Here is a 22,800-nt window from a genome sequence, read left to right on the forward strand (position 1 = left end):
CTAAATTCAGTGAAATAAAAAGCAAACAGCTATTATTTCCATGTTTATTAAAGTTGTCGCTGAGTATCACCGGTGGTAGCGGTCATTGTACCGCGAGGCAGCTACAATGACTACGGAGCTTACCATGGCCATAGGAGTTCCTGCAAGTCTTATGTTCTCCGTTACCAAAAACATCAGTCTCAGGAATACCGGATCCTCGTATTTGAAGCGATGGCCGATTACTATGGACACGATTATATTGGCTACAGCCGCGTTCACTATCATGGAGTTTTCAAATGGTTTTCCTACAATTAGAAGAATCGAGTAAATTAAAAACCATACAAGGTCACCGGGTCAGAGAACTATGGGCCAGCTACGTGAGCAAACAACACACAACTGGGTAAAACCATGCTAGTGGGGATACTTACATCGGCCTAAACCTAGGTGTACAATTGGGACCGGCCAACATATATTTATTATCAGTTATTTATATAGCACACACACATTCACACCTGTGCCAGTGGAGCTTACAATCATATCATACAAAGATATTCTAGGGCTAATTTGTTGGGAGCCAATTAACCTACCAGTATATTTTTGGATTGTGGGAGGAAACCGGAGGAAACCCACGCGAGCACAGGGAGAATATACAAACTCCACACAGTTAGGGCTGTGGTGGGAATTGAACTCATGACCTCAGTGCTGTGAGGCAGTAATGATAACCATTACACCATCCATACTGCCCTACTGGGAGTTACCACTCTGTGAGTTTATGAAGATCTGACCTTGGCCTCCTATGTCTACGGCTGAGAAAGCAGCAACAGACAATGATACTTTTCTGCCACACTTCTAATACTGCCCGAATCAGTCGCAACAGTGCCTTCGTGTGTACACTCAGGGTACTGCATGTGCCATAGATTTCAGGAGTTTTCAATTGCTCAACTACAGTATGTCAACATCAGCATTGCACCCATACCTCTGAATCAGGAGCCTTATCTTTCTTCATTTTGTTTTCTGTTTGTTTGTTTTTCATGCCTCACTACATTTTTACCTTTCCAAACTGGCATCATTAAACTCAACCCAATGGCATTATCATGAAGGCCCATCATAAAACTAACACAAAGGGGGAATTCAATTGTTTCTGTTACCCCCTGCATAGGTGCTAATGGGTGTCTATCAGAACGATTCCAATTGTTTCTCCGATCAGACACCCACTGGCAAGTTACATGGCTTGCAGCTTTGGGAATAGCTCACAGACGTTTATTGCTATAGGATGACCAGCAGGAAGCATGGACAACAACTGAATTCCCCCCAAAGCCTCCCGTTGAGTGGCTGTAAGAAGCACTAACCTCCAAAGGACTTAAACTTCTTTAATAAATATTCTGACTCTTCAATAATCTTATTTTCAATGATTTTCGTCCCCATCCCAAAATCGCGTAGTGTTGAAATAGTAAATCTTCTCATCGCTTTCCAGTTCTCGCCATGAGCAAACAGGATACCTGAAAAGAGACTAAAGGAAAAAATAAAACCACTAAGAGGTCATTCACATAACTGATAGCACACAGGGGCTCCAGGGCCCTTACTCTGATCACCACGCTCCCCTGTGATCTGTGCATGCGGATAAAGGGTGTGATATTTCACATGCTTCAATTGGTATGTGGTCATCCAGGGCCGAAGCTACCACTAGGCAGCTTTAGGCAGCTGCCTAGGGCGCAGGTCACCGGAGGGTGCCACTTAATTCCCCAACATTTCATTATAATTATTTTGTGGCATCCACGTTTCACCCAGCACCCAGAAACAGATATCCAGCGGTGTGGGCAGAGAGAGGGAGAGGAGGAGGGAGCGGGCAGCCGGGCTAGGAGAGAGAGGAAAGGTATACTGTACTGCAGAAATCTGCTGTCCTTCAGCCACCCTCCCGCCCACCCCTTATCAGTAGAAGCTCCAGTCCTCCGTCGTCAATATCGCCCATCCATCTCATAGCAGCAGCAGTGCAGCGTCCTTTATACCGTCTGCGCGCCCCTTAGCAGAGGCAGTGCCGCCGTCATCAGTCCCGCCTGTTCCGCAGCAGCGTCCTCCTTTAAACCGTCAGTGCACCCCAACAGCAGCAGCGGCGGCGCCGCCATCATCAGTTCCGCCTTCCCGTCTTTCAACAGCAGTGTCAATCCAGTTGCCAGCGGTGCTATGGAGCTGATTGAAGTAACGGAGGCCCGGCAACAGGGTGGTCCATGTTCAGGCAGGCAGACTTGGCCGGTAAGTGTATAATTGTACGTTTTAGAAAATCCATCATACCAAAATATCCTTCCCAGCAGGTAGACTGGACCTGAGCATAACATCGATTGTATATTGCCCACTACTAATATTGTGCCGCATCATCATAGGCGTGCGCAGCACATCTTATTAGGGGGTGCACTGTCAAAGTGGTGTGCCTAGCACCACCTATTGGGCATGTCTAACACAGCCATTGGGTCTGTCTAACACCGCCAATCAGGCGTGCACTCACTACAATATAAAACGTCTCTCAGCCACACCATTATACTGTGTCCTGCCTACAGTATTTAAGTTTTAATCTTCTAATTACTCAGTGTAACAGTACATGCAAATCAAATAAAGTCAAAATCATGTCTGGATGGCACAGATACTGTATGACAATGGTGTAATACAATTAATAATGCAAAACACACATACTGTAATTGATTGATGGGCGCTTGTTTTAATGGAATACAGTCTTTGGTAAAAGGTATTGCTGGTATTACTAGCAGCAAAGAGTGTGGGGGTGGGGGCACAGTATTAGGGGGTGCCTGTGCACCCTTAACACTCAATGTGCGCACGCCTATGCGCATCATGTTGATGAAACTAATTTAATTGCACTCTTGCAAAAGTCTCTCTCTCTCTCTCTCTCTCTCTCTCATATATTTTGTCTGTTATCATTTTAATTGAGCTATTCTAGAAAGTTTCCATAATAACTAAACATAAACTGAATTAGGGGGTACCACACTTTCTTCAACATTAGTGCCCCCAGCTTATATAATGCCACACAGAACCCCCATTTGTTAGTATGCACCTTGGGTGACCGCCCCTCTTGTGATATTGTTTTTGTCACGTACCTTTAATGATGTATCGCTGGATTACATTCTTCTTCCTAACCCATCGGGAATCCTCATGTTGGAAAATAAAACAGAGAGAACAAGTTATAATGAAGAGTCTTTTACTGGATATCTAGTTAAAGCCCTGTCACATTGACGGCTTAGTGAGTCCCTATCTGCTCCCACTTCCAATCTCTGTCTTCACCGCTCCCTCTGTCCATATCCATCAAGTTTGAAACAGATCATTTTGGTTTCACTTTCTTTTCCAGCCTTCGATCTGAAGGGCATGTCTACACTTACTTTTCAGATGCCCACTATCCGCAGAATTGGGGGCGGATGCTGACATCATGTGACGTCATCAAGCTCACCCCCGAGGGTGCATGGGCACGTCTGCCCTCACATTGGTACACTTAGTGTTCCATAGGCAGAGTTCCCGTCCTTCCTGTTGTGAACGCCCTGGCGATTGTGCATGTTTGATATTCGCGCATGCGCAAACCCCCAGCACCGGCGGTAATGGGGGTCAAATATGGACCGGAGCAATCAATTCTAAATCATGCACACACACACACACACACCATGTAACCTGTGACATCATTAACATCTCCTTATAACCTGAGAGGGAAATGTGGTCATACAGATAGATCCATCCTCATCTAGCCCTTTAATAGGATTAAGTGAGCCAGAGCCGTCGGACTTAATCCTATGATACTTCCCTACTGTATTGTTCTATGTATTGTATTGCAGCTGAGAACAATAGGCCTTGGTGAGCCATGGCTCACCATAGCTATCCAAAGATGGCTAGTTGAGGAAGGCTCCATCTGTATGTAATGGTTAAATTGAGTATTGCTTCCTCCCTGGTTCGGGATTGGCTTACATATAGCATTCTGCATCTTTCATCAACACTTTCTGTTTCAGCTTTGGTCTGTGCTTTTCAGTGATTCCTTTAGATCAGTTTTACTGTAAGTGTCCAGGAATTAGTAATAAAACATTCTGGATACTGCTCCTGATTCACAGTTGAAAACAGAAGCGAATTCATGCGAATCTATTGGCAATCGCACCCCTGCGACTTTACGCAAATGCCGCTACGCGCTCCTTTCCCTTGTGTACAACCACGTGGCCAAATGCGCAACTACCAATCATGTCATGATAACCTATGGCCGGTGCAGTTTCTCCGTCCGGGTATGGCCTTCTATGTGAGTGATCGAGCCTCTGTGTAAACAAGCCAATCAAGTAGAGCGGTGTGAAGGCGGACGACCCAATAACAGAGCGGCAGGATTTGCTATATCCTGATCGCCTCCTACAAATGCCGTAGGATGGAACCAACTTACCGTATCCCTTTGCTATGTCGTGGAATGTGGGGAGGTAAGCTCTGTCGGAAAACTCCTCAGCGTAGTTTAGGAGGGCGTCTTTCACCGTCTCGTACCCGCACAGTACGACCACCTTCTGGGCACCGATCTGTATGCTGTACACCGAACCATACTTCTTAGCGAGCTGCAAAGGAGAACAGGTTAATGCTCAGTATTTATATAGTCAGCACTAGCAGCTGCACCCGTCCCTTCTGTCCTCTAAGGGGCAGCAGGGGTGGCGGATATAACAGTGACGCAATGTCACGTTCCATGTGACTGTGGGCCGCCGAGTCTGGTTTGTGGCATCAGGGGGGGTGAACACTGAACACTATGACAATGGCGTGCCAGGGATCGACATTGCTTCAATAATAACAATGACTTTATATGTAATATTGTTTTCTTCCAGATATTAGTGGGGTGCCCAGAACCCCATGTTTTCAGTTTGGTTCTAAATCATCATGGGGGTTTATCTAATAAGTTGGGAGTTCTATGTCACATGGGAGGTTGCTATGGGAAACCAATCAGATCCTATCTATTATCATTTAGCAACATCCTAGCAACATCCTCCTAGCAACATCCCATTTCCAATAGAACGCTCATCTTAAGGTGCCCACAGATGCACCAATTGTACCGTGCTATGCGTTTTTGTCTGTACAATGGTTCTATACAATTTTTCTTCCAGCTTGCTATGAGATGTGCACTTGGATGCATGCGATGCGATGTGATGAACCCATGTTTGTAATGTTAATTTTCAGATGCACGTACTTTTTTAGACATACAATATCGGGCTCCCGGGAACGCGCATCGCACAAGCCCATAAACACCACCCGATAATTGTACATAAGATGCGTTTTGTACTTTAAAAGTCCAAAACGCATTCGATAATTGATGCGTCTGTGGGCACCTTTAGGAAATAAATTGTGTTTTGTTTTTGGATCTGTATCTTTTTTTAAATTGATTTAAAAAGAAAACTTGGACATTAGTACATAGTATAGCAGTATGGGGTATGGATCATAGCGTTGACAATGCCGAGGTCGACTTTGGAAAAAAAAGGTAGACACAAGCAAAAAATCGACACGGAAAATGTCAACCCATGAAAAGATCAACGAGTTGTTGTTTTGTGTATGCTCAGTGTTGGCACCTGAGCACGTGGATGATCAATTAGTGTGACGCGCATCATTGCATGGCTCCGCTACCTCTGCGTTTGCCGCGCTTCGCCGCTTCCAGTGGAAGTTCACGTAAAGTAAGAAAAAGTTGTTTTTTTTTAAAAACTCATGTTGGCATTTCCGTGTGTCGACCATTGCCATGTCGATCCTTTTCCAAATGTCGACATTTTGCATGTCAACCTTTAGGTGTCTACCTATCCTCGGGGGACTTACAGTACATATATTTTTGAGTTCCAAACTTAGGTCGACCACAGAAGGTCTACATGGCTTAGGACGACACCTCAGATAGGTAAACATGCTTAAAGTTGACATGGATGGTAGGTCGACACAAGCATTAGGTCCACAGTCAAAAGTTTGACCTGGGTTTTTCACTTTTTTGTGTCCCGAATGTCAACATGGTCGACATGGACACCATATCGGTACACTGCGTCCACTTGCATGGCTTGCTGCGCTCAGCACACTATTCTACTCTCCCTCCACGCCCTTGTGGGCAGTAGGGCATTAAATAACTCCTGTCGGCATATGTTGGCTCCCCCCCAAAAAAAGTGAAAACCCCATGTCGACCTCCAACCATATTAACCTATTTGAGGTGTCGACATTCAGTGGTCAACCCATAGAAAATAGTTATTTACATGCTTATTTCTCATTTCTCATTCAGTGATAACTGCATTCTCATTTTCTACCACATGAGGTCACTCTTGCATAAGAATGTTTATTCCTGATTTTTGTATACTAATTAAACACTCTTATAATGACCTTTATAGACTTTGATTGAAATATTTATTAGTATTATTATATGGTATAATTCATTCTAACTAATAATCTGTCTGAGACGCCTACTTTCTACGTTACGGCACGCTGTAACACTGCTGCCAGCCCATTTCTGAAAACATCTGTCCCAACGGTAACACTGTGTGTGGCACATGTGCCATTGGGGCATACCTGTCTACTTTAGGAGTCTCAACTGCGGGAGAAGTCCGGAGAGGAGACTCTTTGCAGCATTTCTGGGGAGGTGGGGCTTGTTGTCTTTAAACCGCACCCATTTTTCTTTAAATGCTGTGATTTACAGCTCTTTGGGGAGTGGGTGGTACTAAATTACACATTTGCGTCATTTTAGCCCTACCCCCTCCCCAGAGGGCCACTGATACTGGGCCTGGTGTAGAGGCGCATGTACATTCTGGTACATGCTCCTCTACACCAGGCCCAGTATCGGTAATATCCGTATGGTACCTCCATGTAGGTCTTGTAGGGTTTCTTCAGGTTTAGGATGTGTATATTCCCAATGATCGGTAATGGCTTTGGTCCGGGTGGGAAGTTCTGGTAAAGATTCTCTTTTGATCCATAGAAAATATTCAGTAAAAACAGACAGAGCAAAACCAGCAAGATGATGGTGACAGGATCAGTGACAAACATGGCGGAAGCAAACCTGGAAAGGAAATAGAAGATATCAGCTGGACATTTGTATTACACTGCTGCAGCATTATGTATGCACACATTCCCAGGAAGGACATGGGGAAGAAAGGAGTTTAGGTAACGGTGGAAATCAGTGGCGGCTCCAGAGAGGGGGGGGGGGGACTGCAGCAGAGTTTCAAAATTCAAATAGGGGAGCCACACCCACTGCCACCAACTGCCATTCCAATCTGACTCACTGGCACTGGGCGTGGCTCCCCTATTTGAACTGTACTGCAGCCCCACCTCCTCTGGAGCCGCCACTGGTGGAAATGCATCTTTAGGGCAGGGGCAGAAGATTGCAGGTTGGGGATGGGTACAAATCCGTCAGGCAGGATCCTCACAGTCAGAGGATCTGGGTATGTATTTTCAGCCTAATGCTAACCATTACCTACCTCTCTTGCAGTCTAACCCTAACCTCCCCCACAATCTAACCCTAACCTCCCCCACAGTCTAACCCTAACCTCCGCCACAGTCTAACTATAACCTCTCCCAACCCCACATCTAACCCTAACCTCCACCACCACTGCAACCTAATCCTAACCTCTATTAACCCCACACCTAACCCTAACCTCCCCCAACACCACTCCCAACCCTAACCTCCTCCAACCCCTCACTTACTCCTAACATACTCCAACCCCTCACCTAACCCTAACCTCCCCCACCACCGCAGCCTATTCCTAACCTCCTCCAACCCCTCACCTAACCCTAAGCTCCCCCACCACCGCAGCCTATTCCTAAGCTCCCCCAACCCCACAACTAACCCTAACCATCCCCTCCCACAGCCAAACTCTAACCTTCCCCAAACCTGCAGCCTAACCCTAAGCTACCCCAACCCCACACCTAGCCCTAACCTCCCCCAACTATACACCTAACCCTAACCTCCCCCAACTACACACCTAACCCTAACATCCCCCAACTACACACCTAACCTCCCCCAACTACACACCTAACCCTAACCTCCCCCAACTACACACCTAACCTCCCCCAACTACACACCTAACCATAACCTCCCTCAACTACACACCTAACCATAACCTCCCCCAACTACACACCTAACCATAACCTCCTCCAACCCCACACCTAACCATAACCTCCCCCAACTACACACCTAACCATAACCTCCTCCAACCCCACACCTAACCTCCCCCAACTACACACCTAACCCTAACCTCCTCCAACCCCACACCAAACCATAACCTCCTCCAACCCCACACCAAACCATAACCTCCTCCAACCCCACACCTAACCTCCCCCAACTACACACCTAACCCTAACCTCCTCCAACCCCACACCAAACCATAACCTCCTCCAACCCCACACCAAACCATAACCTCCTCCAACCCCACACCAAACCATAACCTCCTCCAACCCCACACCTAACCTCCCCCAACTACACACCTAACCCTAACCTCCTCCAACCCCACACCTAGCCCTAACCTCCTCCAACCCCACACCAAACCATAACATCCTCCAACCCCACACCTAACCTCCCCCAACTACACACCTAACCCTAACCTCCTCCAACCCCACACCTAGCCCTAACCTCCTCCAACCCCACACCTAGCCCTAACCTCCTCCAACCCCACACCTAACCTCCCCCAACTACACACCTAACCCTAACCTCCTCCAACCCCACATCAAACCATAACCTCCTCCAACCCCACACCAAACCATAACCTCCTCCAACCCCACCACCCCCCCAACTACACACCTAACCCTAACCTCCACCTCCACTACCGCAGCCTAATCCCAACCTGTAGGGAACCTAATTGTCAGGATGTTGACAGCATACCATAGGTTAAACCAGGCATGTCCAACCTGCGGCCCTCCAGTTGTTGTGAAACTACACATCCCAGCATGCCTTGACATAGTTTTAGCATTCCCTAATAGCAAAACTGTGGCAAGGCATGATGGGATTTGTAGTTTTAGGAGGGCCGCAGGTTGGACATGCCTGGGTTAAACCAATACTTTACACCACTGTAGAAAAATGTATGCGGTCAATAGGTCAACACTGCAAAGGTCAACCACTATTGGTTGACAGGCCAAAGGTTGAAAAAATAAAAAGTTGGTTTAAAAGGACGACACAAGAGGGTCGCCACGGAAAACGTTTGAAATTAGTTTTGGTTGTTTTTGTTTTTTTTTCAAAAACCGACTTACTTTACCAACCCAGAGGGTATAGAGGGAGAATATAATAGTGTCAGCAGCATGGCGAGCGCAGCGAGGGGACGCAGTACACTAATACAGTGTCATGGATATGGGTAGAAAGGTTGCCCATTGTATCCAATCGGCTTCTGGCTATCCGTTTAGACTGTACTTAAAATGATACCCATAATCTGATTGGTCGCTGTCTGCCTCCCCTGTATAGAAGGTTTGCTCCGTCTGTGTATAAGCTGGCAGTATGCAGTTGATGTAATGCAGGCCTCAGCACTGATCCTGTACATAACAACGTGTACTGTACATTCCTCCTGGTTACCTATTAGGCGCTGTCTAGGACACACAGTACAGTGTGTACAGGGGAAAGGTCATTGTAGCTGAGAGGACAGAAGTCATTATTAAGGTTATACTGTATCGCAGAGCTGATCCTATTGGTGTAGGTCAGCCTGTTGCTGCACTCAGGCTATGGGGGAGATATATTATCAATCATTGGAGAGATAAAGCTACAACCTGCCATGTTACAAGCTGCATTTAAAATACATTTGGAAGCTGACAGGTTAGTTCTTGACACCGTTTAGAATAGAATAGAATAGAATCAACTTTATTGACCTTGCGCACACTAGGAATTTTTTTGTGGATTACAGTGCAGCATCAAGCAGGGATAAAATGGGGGGGGGGGGGAGACATTACATAAATTCCATTGAGACGTTATACACATTACATTGAGAGCATTTAGACATAACTTGCGGGGATCAAATGCCCACCAAGCTGCACAGCGCCTAGGCAGCCATCATCGGCGTCACTGGTCGTTGCGGCAGCCAGGTAGGTAGCAATATAAGCAGGGACAGTACAGTTATCACACGGGAACATATACCCGCCGAGCTGCACAGCGCCTTAGCGTTTAGGTAAGAAATCTACCCACGCAGCACCCTCCTAACCCTACCCCCTTACCCATTCCTCCCAAATTTGATGAAGACAAGGAGGGACATCCTTGCGTGCCAAAGACGCACCGAAATTAGGGGGAGTGGCCTCGCGGCAGATTGTGTAATTTCACAAAGCCACACCCCGTTTTCCGACACTGTGGGGGCATGGCCAGCAGCTCTGTAAGCTGCTGGCCCACCCTGAGCCCCTCTGCTTGTGGGAATAGGCGTTGCACACAGCATCTATTCACAGGGGTGGACTCCCAACTGCCCCCCCCCCCTGCCACGGGACACTGCGGCCGCAGGAGGGACGCGGGAATCAGGGGCGGATTTAGGGGTGAGGGCGCCCCTAGGTACAACAATAATGTTTACTAAATAGGACAGTTTACAGGGGCAGTATCTGCATGTCCTATCCATTTACACTCTATTTAAGATGGAATATAGTACAGTACAGTGGAGTGGATATTTTGCAGTTATTGGTACATTTTGGGCTGACAGTGCTATCACAGGCATCCAAGTGCCGCCCCCAAACATGTGCCGCCCCTAGGCCGATGCCTCACGTGCCTAATGGGAAATTCGGCTCTGGCGGGAATATCCCCAAAAACCGGGAAATTCCCGCGGTATGCAGGACAGTTGGGAGGTATGCCTTTCCTGCAGCCTAACACTAACCCCTCCACCCCTCAGCGTAATGGTAACCTTCCCCCCCAGAGTGCCTAACCCAGCCCCCACCCCACAGTCTAACCCTTATTCTCCCTCTAGTGCCTAAACCCACCCCACCCCACCCCCAGGGGATTATGGTGCAGGCATTGTCGCCAATGTTGGGATCCTGGCGATGGTCATCTGACCAGTGTTGGGATTCCGGTGTCGGCTTTCCGATTGTCAGCATCCCGACTGCCCGTATGCTAAACGGATCTCTAAGATTGCTGATAAATAAGAAGCAGCTATCACAACATTAGGCTGAAACAGCATTTATACCGATTCCCACGTTAAATGACGCAGTAATCTTCCTTAAATCCTGCTGGTTCCTTGCAATCAGATCCTAGTACATCACTATATAACATAATCCCTTTGGGGCCCCTACATTCTGTAGTTTTAATATCCTACAGTGCCTCTGCTGTTCAGTAACAGCGGTGGCCAAGGATCTTCTCTGTCACGGAGCAGCAGACGCAGGCGGCTCAGGGTCAGTGTCTCGCGGGATTTCACTTGATTACACCTGGAAACACTGTCCCTGAGCTGCCAGAGTCTGCTGCTCCAGCACGCAATGCTGTTCCTGCTGTGACTTCTAGGTGTGTGTGTGTGTGGGTGTGTTACAGGGGGGTTGGTGTTTGGCAGAGATTTCTCTTGTGGGGGCCCCCACAAAGTCATTGTCCCATGCCCCACCAGCCTTCATCCGGCCCCGTACCTCCCAACTTTCAAGTGAACGTAGGAGGGACATCAATGCGTGCCAAAGGCGTTTGCTGCCATTTGAGGGGCGTGGCCTATAGGGGAAGGGGTGTGGCCTACAAATTGCATTACTCCAGTGAGGCCATGCACCTATTTTGCCGCTGTGGGGGCATGGTCAGTGGCTGTGCACATGAGCACATGAGTACAGTGTCTATTCACTGTGGGACAGGGGGGTACTCCCAACTGCCTCCTCTGTCGCGGCACACTACCAGCCCCAGCCGGGATGTGAGAATGTCCCACCCAAAAAAGGGACGTTCTCACGGAAAGCGGGACAGTTGGGAAGTATGCGGCCCTGTTTACCCCGCTCACAAATCCCCGCAGTACCGCATTCAAGTCCCCAGAGTCAGGCTGATATGATCTGGGATAAAATAAAGTCTATGTTTATGAATCCTGATATTATCGGCATGGGAAGAAAGGCTAATTGACTACCCCCCTATAATGTCACAGTCCTGAGAATGAGCTGCAGTAGTTGCTTACACAGCAGACAAATAACACCCTATTCCCTATTGTATATTACACATCACTCCCCAAGCGGGGACTCAGATGAAGACTTAGATGTTTATATGCCACATACCGTAATGCCCCTTACACATTATGCCACGCAATTTAACAACTTGAGATCTGCTGTTGCTATGACCCTCCTCATGCTTGGTCTTGACAAAGGGCTCTTAGTAGCCCGAAACATCCACATCCTGCTTTGAGAATTTGGTGATGTATTAAAAATGTTCACGTTGACATAAATGAAGAGACTGGTGAGTGCTCTTTTATGGACATTACAGTAGCGCATCAGGGGCTCAGAGTCTCTGTCCAGGTAAATACAGAGACCCCGAGCCCCTCCAAAAATGGCAGTCATCAAGTGAGACACTTAAGGGCCTCCTGCACCTCTGTCAGGGTGCCTAGCACTGTCCGGAAGTGTGGATTCTGGGAGAGCTGGCATACTGTGCGCCTGCATCCTCAGGCAATGTAACTCCCCCTGGCAACAAGCATGCAATCCCTGTGAAAATGAGCATGTAACACCCCCTGGTAACAAGCATGTAAACTGCCATAGCAAAAAGCATGTAATCCCCCTGGGCAAAGAGCATGTAACACCCCCCCATATGGCAGCGATCATGAAGCCCCTGGAAAGCAGCATGTAACCCCTGGCAAGAAGCAAGTAATCCCTGGCATGTAAGTAAGCAGAATTTATGTGGCATAATATGTAATAGGCATTACAGTGTGTGGCAAAATGTCTAATGGGCATTACAGTGTGTGGCATAATATGTAATTGGCATTACAGTGTATGGCATAAGGTGTAAGGGCATTACTGTGTGCGGCATAATGTGTAATGGGCATTATGGTGTGCGGCATAATGTGTAATGGGCATTACCGTATGCAGCATAATGTGTAATGGGCATTACCATGTGCGGCATAATGTGTAATGGGCATTACAGTGTGCTGTATAATGTGTAATAGGCATTACAGTGTGCGGCATAATGTGTAATGGTCATTATGGTGTGTGGCATAAAGTGTGATAGGCATTATGGTGTGTGTGACAATGTGTAATGGGCATTGCGGTGTGCTTAATACTGGTGCTGTGTTTCTATAGAGGTTCTACTTGGTGCAGGGTGTGTAAGGGGCTATACCTGGTACAATGACTCTACCTAACGCAGTGTGCATAAGGAACTCTACTTGGCACAATTTGTATAAGTGGCTCTAATGTGTGGTGTAATGTGAATAACAGACACTACTATGTGGTGTAAGGTGAATTGGTACTATTATGTGGCCACGCTCCTTCCCCACAAAGCCATGCCCTAAATTGTTGGCGCGCACTGTCCCTATTTGCAGTGTGTGTTATTGTGTGGGGGGGATCCAATTCTTTTTCTGGCACAGGGCACCAAAATGTATAGTGCCTGCACTGCTGCTACTGGGCACCTGGTGTGGCACTACAACTATGGGCATTATACACCTTTATATTCAGCGTCTGCATTCGTCACTTGCTCTCTCTTTGTAAAGTACGGGAGGGCGCAAATTTATAGTTTGCAGGAGGGCACCAAACACCCTAGCACCGGCCCTACCTCCAGATAAGAGCTGTCTTCTGTGGTCATGCCACGCACAGTGGCTGTGGGGGGTGCTGGGAGGGATCTGATTGGATACCCGCTTGGGCTCTGATCAATGCTCTTCTATAACAATAATAAAGCAGAATGTAATGAAACAGCTCAGTTGTGGAGTCTGAACACTAAAGCCTCCTCAGAAGGACCCAGCCTCCCATAAGAATGCAATAATACCAGACACAAAAAAAAATATATAAATATACAGATCAAGTTACTGAAGGCCCCACAGAGAATACAAGTAGCAGCTGCTTCCTGGCAATTCCTGGTTTCGGCAGAGGACAATTCATGATCAGCAAACATTAACCTCTTAATATATACACACATTTTAGTGCCCATTGTAACCCATGCAGTACACCCAAGATGGCTGCCTTGCCTGGTACTTTCGTGGATAGGATGAACATGAAATGTATTAATCTGATGAAAATTGGGGTAGCTTACTTAGCCGAATCAGGTCCGTTCATGCGGCCATTCGTTCGCACAGGGACCGATGTTGTGTTATTGTTATTATATGCAGGGTGCGTGCACCCACTGCAAATAGTCGAATCGCTGTGTGCACGCACCCAGGACAGTGGGTGGAGAAGGGTGTGGGGTGGGTGCGGCCCAATTACCATATGCTAATGTCCCATGAGAACGCTGGGCATTCTCATGCTAATGATGTGGGTGTTCCCCCGCAGGCTGTGAATGGATGTTTATGTAAAGCAACCATTCACAGCCAGTGCGAAGGAACGCGCCTTGCGAATGGTGGGCCGGCGTACCACCATTCACAAGGCGGGGTTAGGTAGACTCGCAAGGATGCGAATTTGCATCCGAGCAAATAAACCAGAATAACCCCCTACAGTATGTTCCTGGTTTTTGTAAAGCGCCTTACAACCTACTGGAGAAAACTTTGCGGGAGTGAAAACTAGCACTTATTGGTGACTTCATCTCTCCTGCTGGCAGGGGAAACAAAATCCCCTGTAATGCTGGCTATTGGTGTCAATTGAATTACCCCCTGGGATCAATTAGTAATGCTAACTTATCACAGCTTATTGAATTCCCCCTAAGGACACACTCGTAGTGGGCCGAATTCGGTCCCCCAGTCGATGGCGGGAGCTTGCGCATTTGCAAACCCCCTGCTAAAACACTGTTTCACACTCGCCGCGGTGTTCGTTCCAGTATGGGAGGGGTGGAAGCAGGGGAATGCCCATAGAAGCGCTGGGCGTACTCCTGTGGATGCAGGCATGTCGATGCTTGCTTGGGGTGGGCGGCTGACATCACATGATGTCAGCACCCATCCCTGATTCGCCCATCTCCGGCCAGGATAAAAGTCAGTTTTGGCTTAATGTTGCCTGCTAATGGATAAAAAAATTATTTGATGGTGAGCGAACATCGATTTTCCTCCCGTGCAGCCGCAGGCGAGAGGATGTGTACGCGTGCACATCCACACGCATGCTAATGCAGGGATTCGTGCGGGGGGGGCCGGGGACGTTCGGTGGTGCACCATTTACCTGCTCGCTAGGCTTTGTATATCCGCAGGTCTGAATCAGGCCCTGAGTGTGTACATTTCTATCAGACTGAATTACAGTAGCAGAAAGGTCTGCAGTAAGTGGAGGACGCGCCCTGTGACAGTGCAGTATAATGCTCCTGCATAGGAGACACAGAGTTAGATTTGGGCGGGGTCTGTACTTCAAACTGAGATCTATATTGCAGTGTAAAAATAAAGCAGCCAGTATTTTCCCTGCACAGAAAAACTCACCCAAATCTAACTCTCTCTGCACATGTTAAGCTGTGTACACACAATTCGATTTGCTTTAGATTCGATGTTAGATTAAATTTTTCTATGAGATCTGGCATTAGATCTTCCCATTAGACTCTGTACTTTTACATTCGATTCAATGTCAATATCACAGTGTACACATTCGATTTACTGGACTGTATTTGATATTTCCTTGGCTGCACAGACTATTTTTCTTTTCGAGAAAACGGGAGCGCGCATCAAATCGCATGCCAGCTGAAAGTGTCCTAAAACCATTCGATTTCGATTAGGTTTCGATTCGATTTTGCTTCTATAAGCAAAATCTAATCGAAAACAGGGAAAATAATCAAAGCGTGTGTACACAGCTTTACATCTGCCCCACCTGCAGTGCAGCATGGTGTTGTCCATTAGAGAGAGATTTTGCTTTTGCAAGTGAACCAGAATCAGGCCGACAGTACATAGTTCACATGGGAATCATCCAGGCAAAGGTTGTCCCCTGAGCTTGTTTCCAAAGGGGAATATGAGCAGATCCACCAGATAACAATGCAGAATCATTGGTGGCTGATAAAGACTTGTAATTGGTTAACAATTTCTTTGTGCCCCTCTGCAATGACGGCAATGTGTTGCATTAGATGTACCAGAGGAATATATTTGACTTACTGTACATAATAGTAGTCATTTACCAGATCAGGTTTCTTGTGGTGGAAATAATGTAGCGATAACAAGTAATCTTATGGAAACGTTCTCAAGCGCATACAGAGTGTAACTATATGACAAAACTAAATTGCCAGCATTTGCTGTCGCGATGCAGAGAAAATTCTTAAACGACCTGATTGCAAGATAAATTTGCTCTCATAATTGACAAAACCATGCTGCACTGCAGGTGGGGCAGCCGCAGATGTAACATGTGCAGAGAGAGTTAGGGTGGGATGTACTAAAGGGAAAATGTGGTAAAACGGGGGTTTACCGCATTTCCCTATGTACCATTAGCCGTCTGCCCCGTCTCCGCCTGGCAGGGTATCGCCACCCTCTGGGTGGCGATACCCTATAGAAGCCTATGGGCTTCTATCGCTGCCCGCTGTCCATGCGCCCCCCCCCCTCCCGTCCTCCATCGATCTCCTCCCCTCCCAGCAGGTGTCACAGCTGGGAGGACATCCGGCTGCAGGGGGGAGGAGGAGACGCAGGGGACACTGGCAGCCGCTGGGATGTGATGGGGACCCCCGCACACCACATTACAGGTATCGCGGGGGACTCTGTCACCGCAATCTGATGCTAGCCGCATATGTTAGTACATATGCCAACCTCCCAACTCTGCCAGGACTGCAGGAGGGACGTTGGCTGCTGCCACGCGCCGAAATGGGGGGGCGTGGTCTAATTTGGGGGCATGGCCTATACTAGCGGCTCTCCCACGAGGCCACGCCCCCATTTTGCCGTTATGGGGGCATGACCCAGAGGCTCTGTGAGCCTCTAGCCATGCCCCCAGCCCCCTGGCTGCGGGAATAGACGCTGTGCACATGCGCACAGCGTTTATTCCCCGCTGCTTAGCAGCTGACAGGGGGGACTCCCAACAGCCCCCCCACACCGCGGGACACTGCCACCCGCGGGTGGGACAGCGGGACAGGCCCTGATAATCGGGACTGTCCCGATAAAATCGGTACTGTTGGGAGGTATGCATATGCGATAGCATTCCGGCTGCTGGCAGGTGAAGGGCGGCGATGTATATTAATACATCCCCCCCTTAGATTTGGGTAGGGTGTGTTCAAACTGAAATCTAAATTGCAGAGAAAAAAATAAAGCGACCAGTATTAAACTCTGCACAGAAACAACATAACTCCCCCAAATGGAACTCTCTCTGCACATGTTACATCTGCCCCACCTGCAGTGCAGCATGGTTTTGCCCATTTCGAGAACAAATTTGCCCTGTGATCAAGTCTGAATGAGGCCCATGTTCCCCAGCGGGACCAGTAACGGTTATCAATAGATAAATATCTTTACTCATTGGAATCCATCTCCCATCAAGCTCCGATGCTTCCCAGATATTATCAATTGCTGATTGAACTAATCAACCTATGTCAATGATATGATCGGTGTGCTGACATCGAAGCGTCTTCTGCATTTAATACAGTCAGAGAGATAACTACATGTATTATACACTGTTCCCAGACTGGCAGGATATAATCCTAGCTGACCCCTTTCATGTGAATCAGCCCCACAAACAAGCTCAATGTAATTATATAGCCTTGGTATAATGCCAATGTTGGAGGAGAGAGACAGAGTTAGAACAGGGCCTTCTGCTTCCCCGTCTGCTCAGAGTGAATGGGGAACTGCTGATGGATCAATAGAAATCAAAGAAAAGTGTGAAGTTCCCTGAGCCCATGGGTGTTGCTAGGTTGTCCCTGTTACTGCTGCATTGCAGGGACTAAGGGCCTGATTCTGGTTCACTTGAAAAAAAGCTAATTCTCTCTCTCTAATGGACAAAGGGGGTTATTCTGCTTTAATTGGTCCCCCGCGCTTATGTGCAGACGCTTGGTGGGAGCAGGCATGGTGAACTGCATGTTCGCTGTCCCGTTAGCACTGAGCAGTGTGGGCAGGGGGCGTGGGGCACAGTCCATAGGAAAGCCCAGCATTTCATAGGCGTTCCCATAAAAATGCTTGGTGTTCCCATGGTAATGGCCGCAGTGATGCGGGTGCGGGGGGCGAGCAGCTGATGTCAGTGGATGTCCCCTTGCCTAGCTTGCTGTGCTATGGGTGCACATAGTGGGCGACACGGATGAGACAGCGATGAGGTCATGGGTTCCATTCCCACCTTGGACCTAAAGCTGTGTACACACGGAGCAATATGATCGCTGGGAATATATTGCTCAGTGTCCCGTTTTCATCAGTGACCAGAGATGGTCGCTGGTGAAAATGACACACTGCCGGAGAAGAGGCGGCGGAAGTTGCTGGTCGGGGGAGCATGCTTCTCCGAACAGTGATCATTACGGGGCTGAAAACGGGAGCGCGCACCCAGCGATTTATCGCCAGTGCACACTCCAATCGCTGGCAACATGGTACTCAGCGACCATATTGGCAGCGAGTTTTGTCCGTGTGTACGCACCTTAACTGTGTGGAGTTTGTATATTCGGCACTTGTTTCCTAGCACGGCGCCCATCTCGTTGATTGTATGCATTAACTTTAAGGTACCCGATTTTCTGTCAATCACCAGCTAATTTGCCGGTGAAAGAGAAAATCGCGTTGATCTCGTCCATCGCGGCCCTTAATAAGGGGCCGCGATGCGACCGATGCGGTCAACGCGATTTTTCCATAGACTTTAATGTTAAATTATTTTTAAAGTGAAAATCGGGTTCATCGCGTCGGTTGCGGGCCATTATAATGGGCCACGATGCGATCAACGCGATTTTACATACAGTAGGTGACAATGTGAAATGGGCCAATATGGCCCATTTCACAGTGAATATGGTTAAAAAGTATGTTTAATGCCCCACCCATTGTTAACGCCACCCCATTAATGACGCCAACCCGAAGCGTGGCGATCGCAGCGAGCCCGCGAGGGGCGGTGGTACGCGTCCTCCGACCTTTTCATACCCCTACTATCTACGTCGGCGTGGAGTTGATTTTTTAAAGTGTGGCGAGTGCAGCGAGCCACCAAGCCCGAAGCGTGGCGAGCGGACGCCTATACCTGTGAAGTTATGCGCGTCCGCTCACCACACTTTATAAAATCAACTCCACGCCGACGTGTATAGTGGGGGTATGAAAAGGTTGGAGGACGCGTACCGCCGCCCCTCGCCACGCTTTGGGTTGGCTTCAATAGCGGGGTGGCATTAACAATGGGGGGGGGGGCATTTCAAACATGAGGGGGGGGGGTTGGTATTAAAATGGGGGGTTTTGGGGCTTTTTACAATGAAATCAATGTAAAATCGGGTCTCAGGGACCATTTTACATTGATTCCAATGTAAAAATCGACACGATTTTTACGACCCGATGGATACAATCAAAATCGGTGGCGCCGTGCTAGGAAACAAGTACCGTATATTCTCCCCGTGCTTGCGTGGGTTTCCTCTGGGTACTCCGGTTTCCTCCCACATTCCAAAATATACTGGTAGGCTAATTGGCTCCCAACAAAATTAACCCTAGAATGTCTGTGTGCGTGTACATGTGGTAGGGAATATAGATTGTAAGCTCCACTGGGGCAGGGACTGATGTGAATGTTCAACTATTTTCTGTACAGCGCTGCGGAATATGTGTGCGCTATATAAGAAACTGGTAATAAATAATAATAGTATAATCTAACCCTATGCCCACTTGGATAGTAAAGTATGAACCAAGTCCACCTGCACCATAGCTACATGAAAAACTTGTGTCGACATTATGACTGTCGACCGTGTTGCTTACGTCTAACTTTTGTTACTGTCGATCTAGATGCGGTTGACTATCTTTAGGCATCTAATTCATGGTCGCCTACTTGACCCTCTCCATGAGGGAGAAAATGCTCTGCTTCCCTGGTAATGTAGGATTGCCAGCACCTTTCTTATCAGTTACCTACAGTAGCTCCCCACAGGTGATGTCCAGGAACAGAGCAGGTAGGAGGAGCAGAAAGGAGAGGGTCAGGTAGGCACCAGGATCTAACTAGACATGTTCACCTAAGCGTGGTCCACCATATCATGGCCCATCTAGACACCATCGGCCAGATACTTTCTGTCACACACAGCTACCTGATAAACATGCCCTGCACTGCACATACCTACTGTCTGCTTATATTACACATCCCCCGCTACCAGCAGCCGGTTACCTCTCCCTCTCCTGCTCACCAGCCGGTTACCTATTCCTCTCCTGCTCACCAGCCGGTTACCTATCCCTCTCCTGCTCACCAGCCGGTTACCTATCCCTCTCCTGCTCACCAGCCGGTTACCTATCCCTCTCCTGCTCACCAACCGGTTACCTATCCCTCTCCTGCTCACCAGCTGGTTACCTATCCCTCTCCTGCTCCCCAGCCGGTTACCTATCCCTCTCCTGCTCACCAGCTGGTTACCTATCCCTCTCCTGCTCACCAGCTGGTTACCTATCCATCTCCTGCTCACCAGTCGTTACCTATCCCTCTCCTGCTCACCAGCCGGTTACCTATCCCTCTCCTGCTCACCAGCCGGTTACCTATCCCTCTCCTGCTCTCTAGCCGGTTACCTATCCCTCTCCTGCTCACTAGCCGGTTACCTATCCCTCTCCAGCTCACCAGCCGGTTACCTATCCCTCTCCTGCTCTCTAGCCGGTTACCTATCCCTCTCCTGCTCACTAGCTGGTTACCTATCCCTCTCCTGCTCACCAGCATTTTACCTATCCCTCTCCTGCTCACCAGCCGGTTACCTTTCCCTCTCCTGCTCACCAGTCGTTACCTATCCCTCTCCTGCTCACTAGCCGGTTACCTATCCCTCTCCTGCTCACCAGGTTAGTTTCTTACTTGATTTTCCTGCAGTGTTGTCATCTACACAGGAACACTCACTGGAGTAGGGAGCTTGTAATGTTCAGCAACTTCTACACTCCTCCCCTGTCATTCCTTCCCCCTTCCTTTCCAGTCTCCACTCCTCACCCCCTCCCTTATGCTATACAGCCATATAGAATAGATTAGAGAAGAGGCCGATCCTTTTAAAATGACAGAATGCAGTGTATGTGGTTGACTTTGCAGACGCATGGATGTTCTCTGGGATAACACCACCTATAAGCAGAGACAGATTAAGGGGGTGATTCATTACCGCTCGCTAAGCAGCAGCCATCACTGTTTTGGAAGCAGCTTAATGCCACCCATCCGAACACCCCCCGCCACCGCCGATTCCCCCTGGTAACATGCCTGAAATCATTCAATGGTCACTGACTCGGCAGGCATCAACCCACCTGCGTACCCATGGTGTACATTGGGTGTTCTCATGGGCGAGTCCAGGTTTGACCCCGTCTGCCCCCGGCCCACCCTCCACGCAGCGAACGGCCCGGCGAGTGTTTAACCTGCCGAAGCAGGGGTTTGCACATGCACAGAAATGGTCACCGGGGCAGGGGTCGGATTTGGATTGCTGTAAGCGATCCTGAATAGGCCCCTAAGTGGGAAGACGAGTGTGCAATTAACACTGTACCCCAGGCCCCCCTTTGTAATGGGCCCTCACCCCAGCTGGAGTTCATTGATATTACTGGAAGTACCTGCAGTGCCAGCCAGAATGTAGCAGATGGGAAGAGCAATTATAGAGATACACAGACAGTCCTTGTGAGTGTGCTGCTATTCTTGCATGTGACAAGGGCCCTTATTCTGGTTCACTCGCATGATAAATGTTTTTCCTCATTAATGTATTCTTGTGGAACCCTTGTGGAGCTATAAAAATAAATAATGATAATATTATTAATAATAATAATAATAAAAATAAGGGTTTATATTTCATTTTAACTAATGGTTCAATAATGTTTGGATATTGTATATAATTAAAGATGAGCGGTTCCGGATTCCCGAGATCCGACAGATCCGAATATCGGGGATCCGGGCCAGATCCGAGCCGGCTCGGGAGTTCCCGCCTGAATTCCGGACCAATAACGAGGCCGAACGTCATCATCGCGCTGTTGGATTCTCGCGGAAGCGGGATCTTATAAAAGACGCACGCGCGCCCGCCATCTTCACTCCAATATTGGAGAGGTAAGAGGGTGCTTGGGAAGCTCCGTGTGCTCCGTGCTGTGCTCTGTGCCATGTGCTCTGTGACCTGACCTGTGCCCTCACTGCCCTGTGCTGTGCTCCGTGCCATGTGCTCCGTGCTGTGCTCCGTGACCTGCCCTCACTGCCCTGTGCTGTGCTCCGTGCCATGTGCTCCGTGCTGTGCTGTGCTCCGTGACCTGCCCTGACTGCCCTGTGTTGTAGACTTGAGAGTCAGTGACTGTTTATAGGCCTGAGCCCTGTAGTGTGATTTAACTAACTAGGTGCTGCAGTGCTCACACGCAGGGGCTGCAGTGTCCACTGTCCAGGGGCTGTCCTGTGGCCCGTGCCCTGTTGTGATTTATTTAGCCCTAAGCCCTGTGTTGTGATTTATTTAGCCCTGAACCCTGTGTTTTTTGTGATTTAACTAACTAACTCAGTGCTGCAGTGCTCACACGCAGGGGCTGCAGTGCTGCTGAGTAGTACACTGTGTACAGGGGCAGCATTAATACAAGGGGCTGTGTCCAGTGTGACGGCCTATATCTTATCCATTGTCCAGTGTCACGAGTCACTCACGACATATATCCTGTGTCCTGTCCTGTGTGACGACTGACGACATATCCTGTGTCCAGTGTGACGACATATATCCTGTGTCCAGTGTGACGACATATATCCTGTGTCCAGCGTGACATATATCCATTGTCCAGTGTGACGACATATATCCTGTGTCCACTGTGACGACATATATCCAGTGTCCAGTGTGACGACATATAT

The 22,800-nt window shown here is 48.4% G+C and overlaps 1 protein-coding gene across 2 annotated transcripts in view; it reads right to left on the bottom strand.

Annotated features, from left to right (window-relative positions):
• LOC146064838 (cytochrome P450 2K1-like) overlaps positions 1-20,921 on the bottom strand; it is a 32,762-nt gene extending 11,841 nt beyond the window's left edge. The window contains exons 1-5 of one of the 2 annotated variants that reach the window (XM_083178751.1): positions 20,821-20,921; positions 6,805-7,000; positions 4,391-4,553; positions 1,329-1,478; positions 124-284 (exon numbers count right to left, since the gene is read on the bottom strand). In XM_083178751.1, coding sequence (XP_083034877.1) covers positions 124-284; positions 1,329-1,478; positions 4,391-4,553; positions 6,805-6,987 — 657 coding nt within the window. In that variant the 5' untranslated portion in view covers positions 6,988-7,000; positions 20,821-20,921. Of the gene's footprint in view, positions 1-123; positions 285-1,328; positions 1,479-4,390; positions 4,554-6,804; positions 7,001-20,804 lie in introns of both variants that reach the window. The other variant, XM_083178752.1, reaches the window with a different exon arrangement.
• Between the last annotated feature and the right edge of the window lie 1,879 nt (positions 20,922-22,800).

This window comes from Crinia signifera, chromosome 3 (assembly GCF_055691185.1).
Source record: "Crinia signifera chromosome 3, ASM5569118v1, whole genome shotgun sequence".
Classification (NCBI taxonomy): Eukaryota; Metazoa; Chordata; class Amphibia; order Anura; family Myobatrachidae; genus Crinia; species Crinia signifera.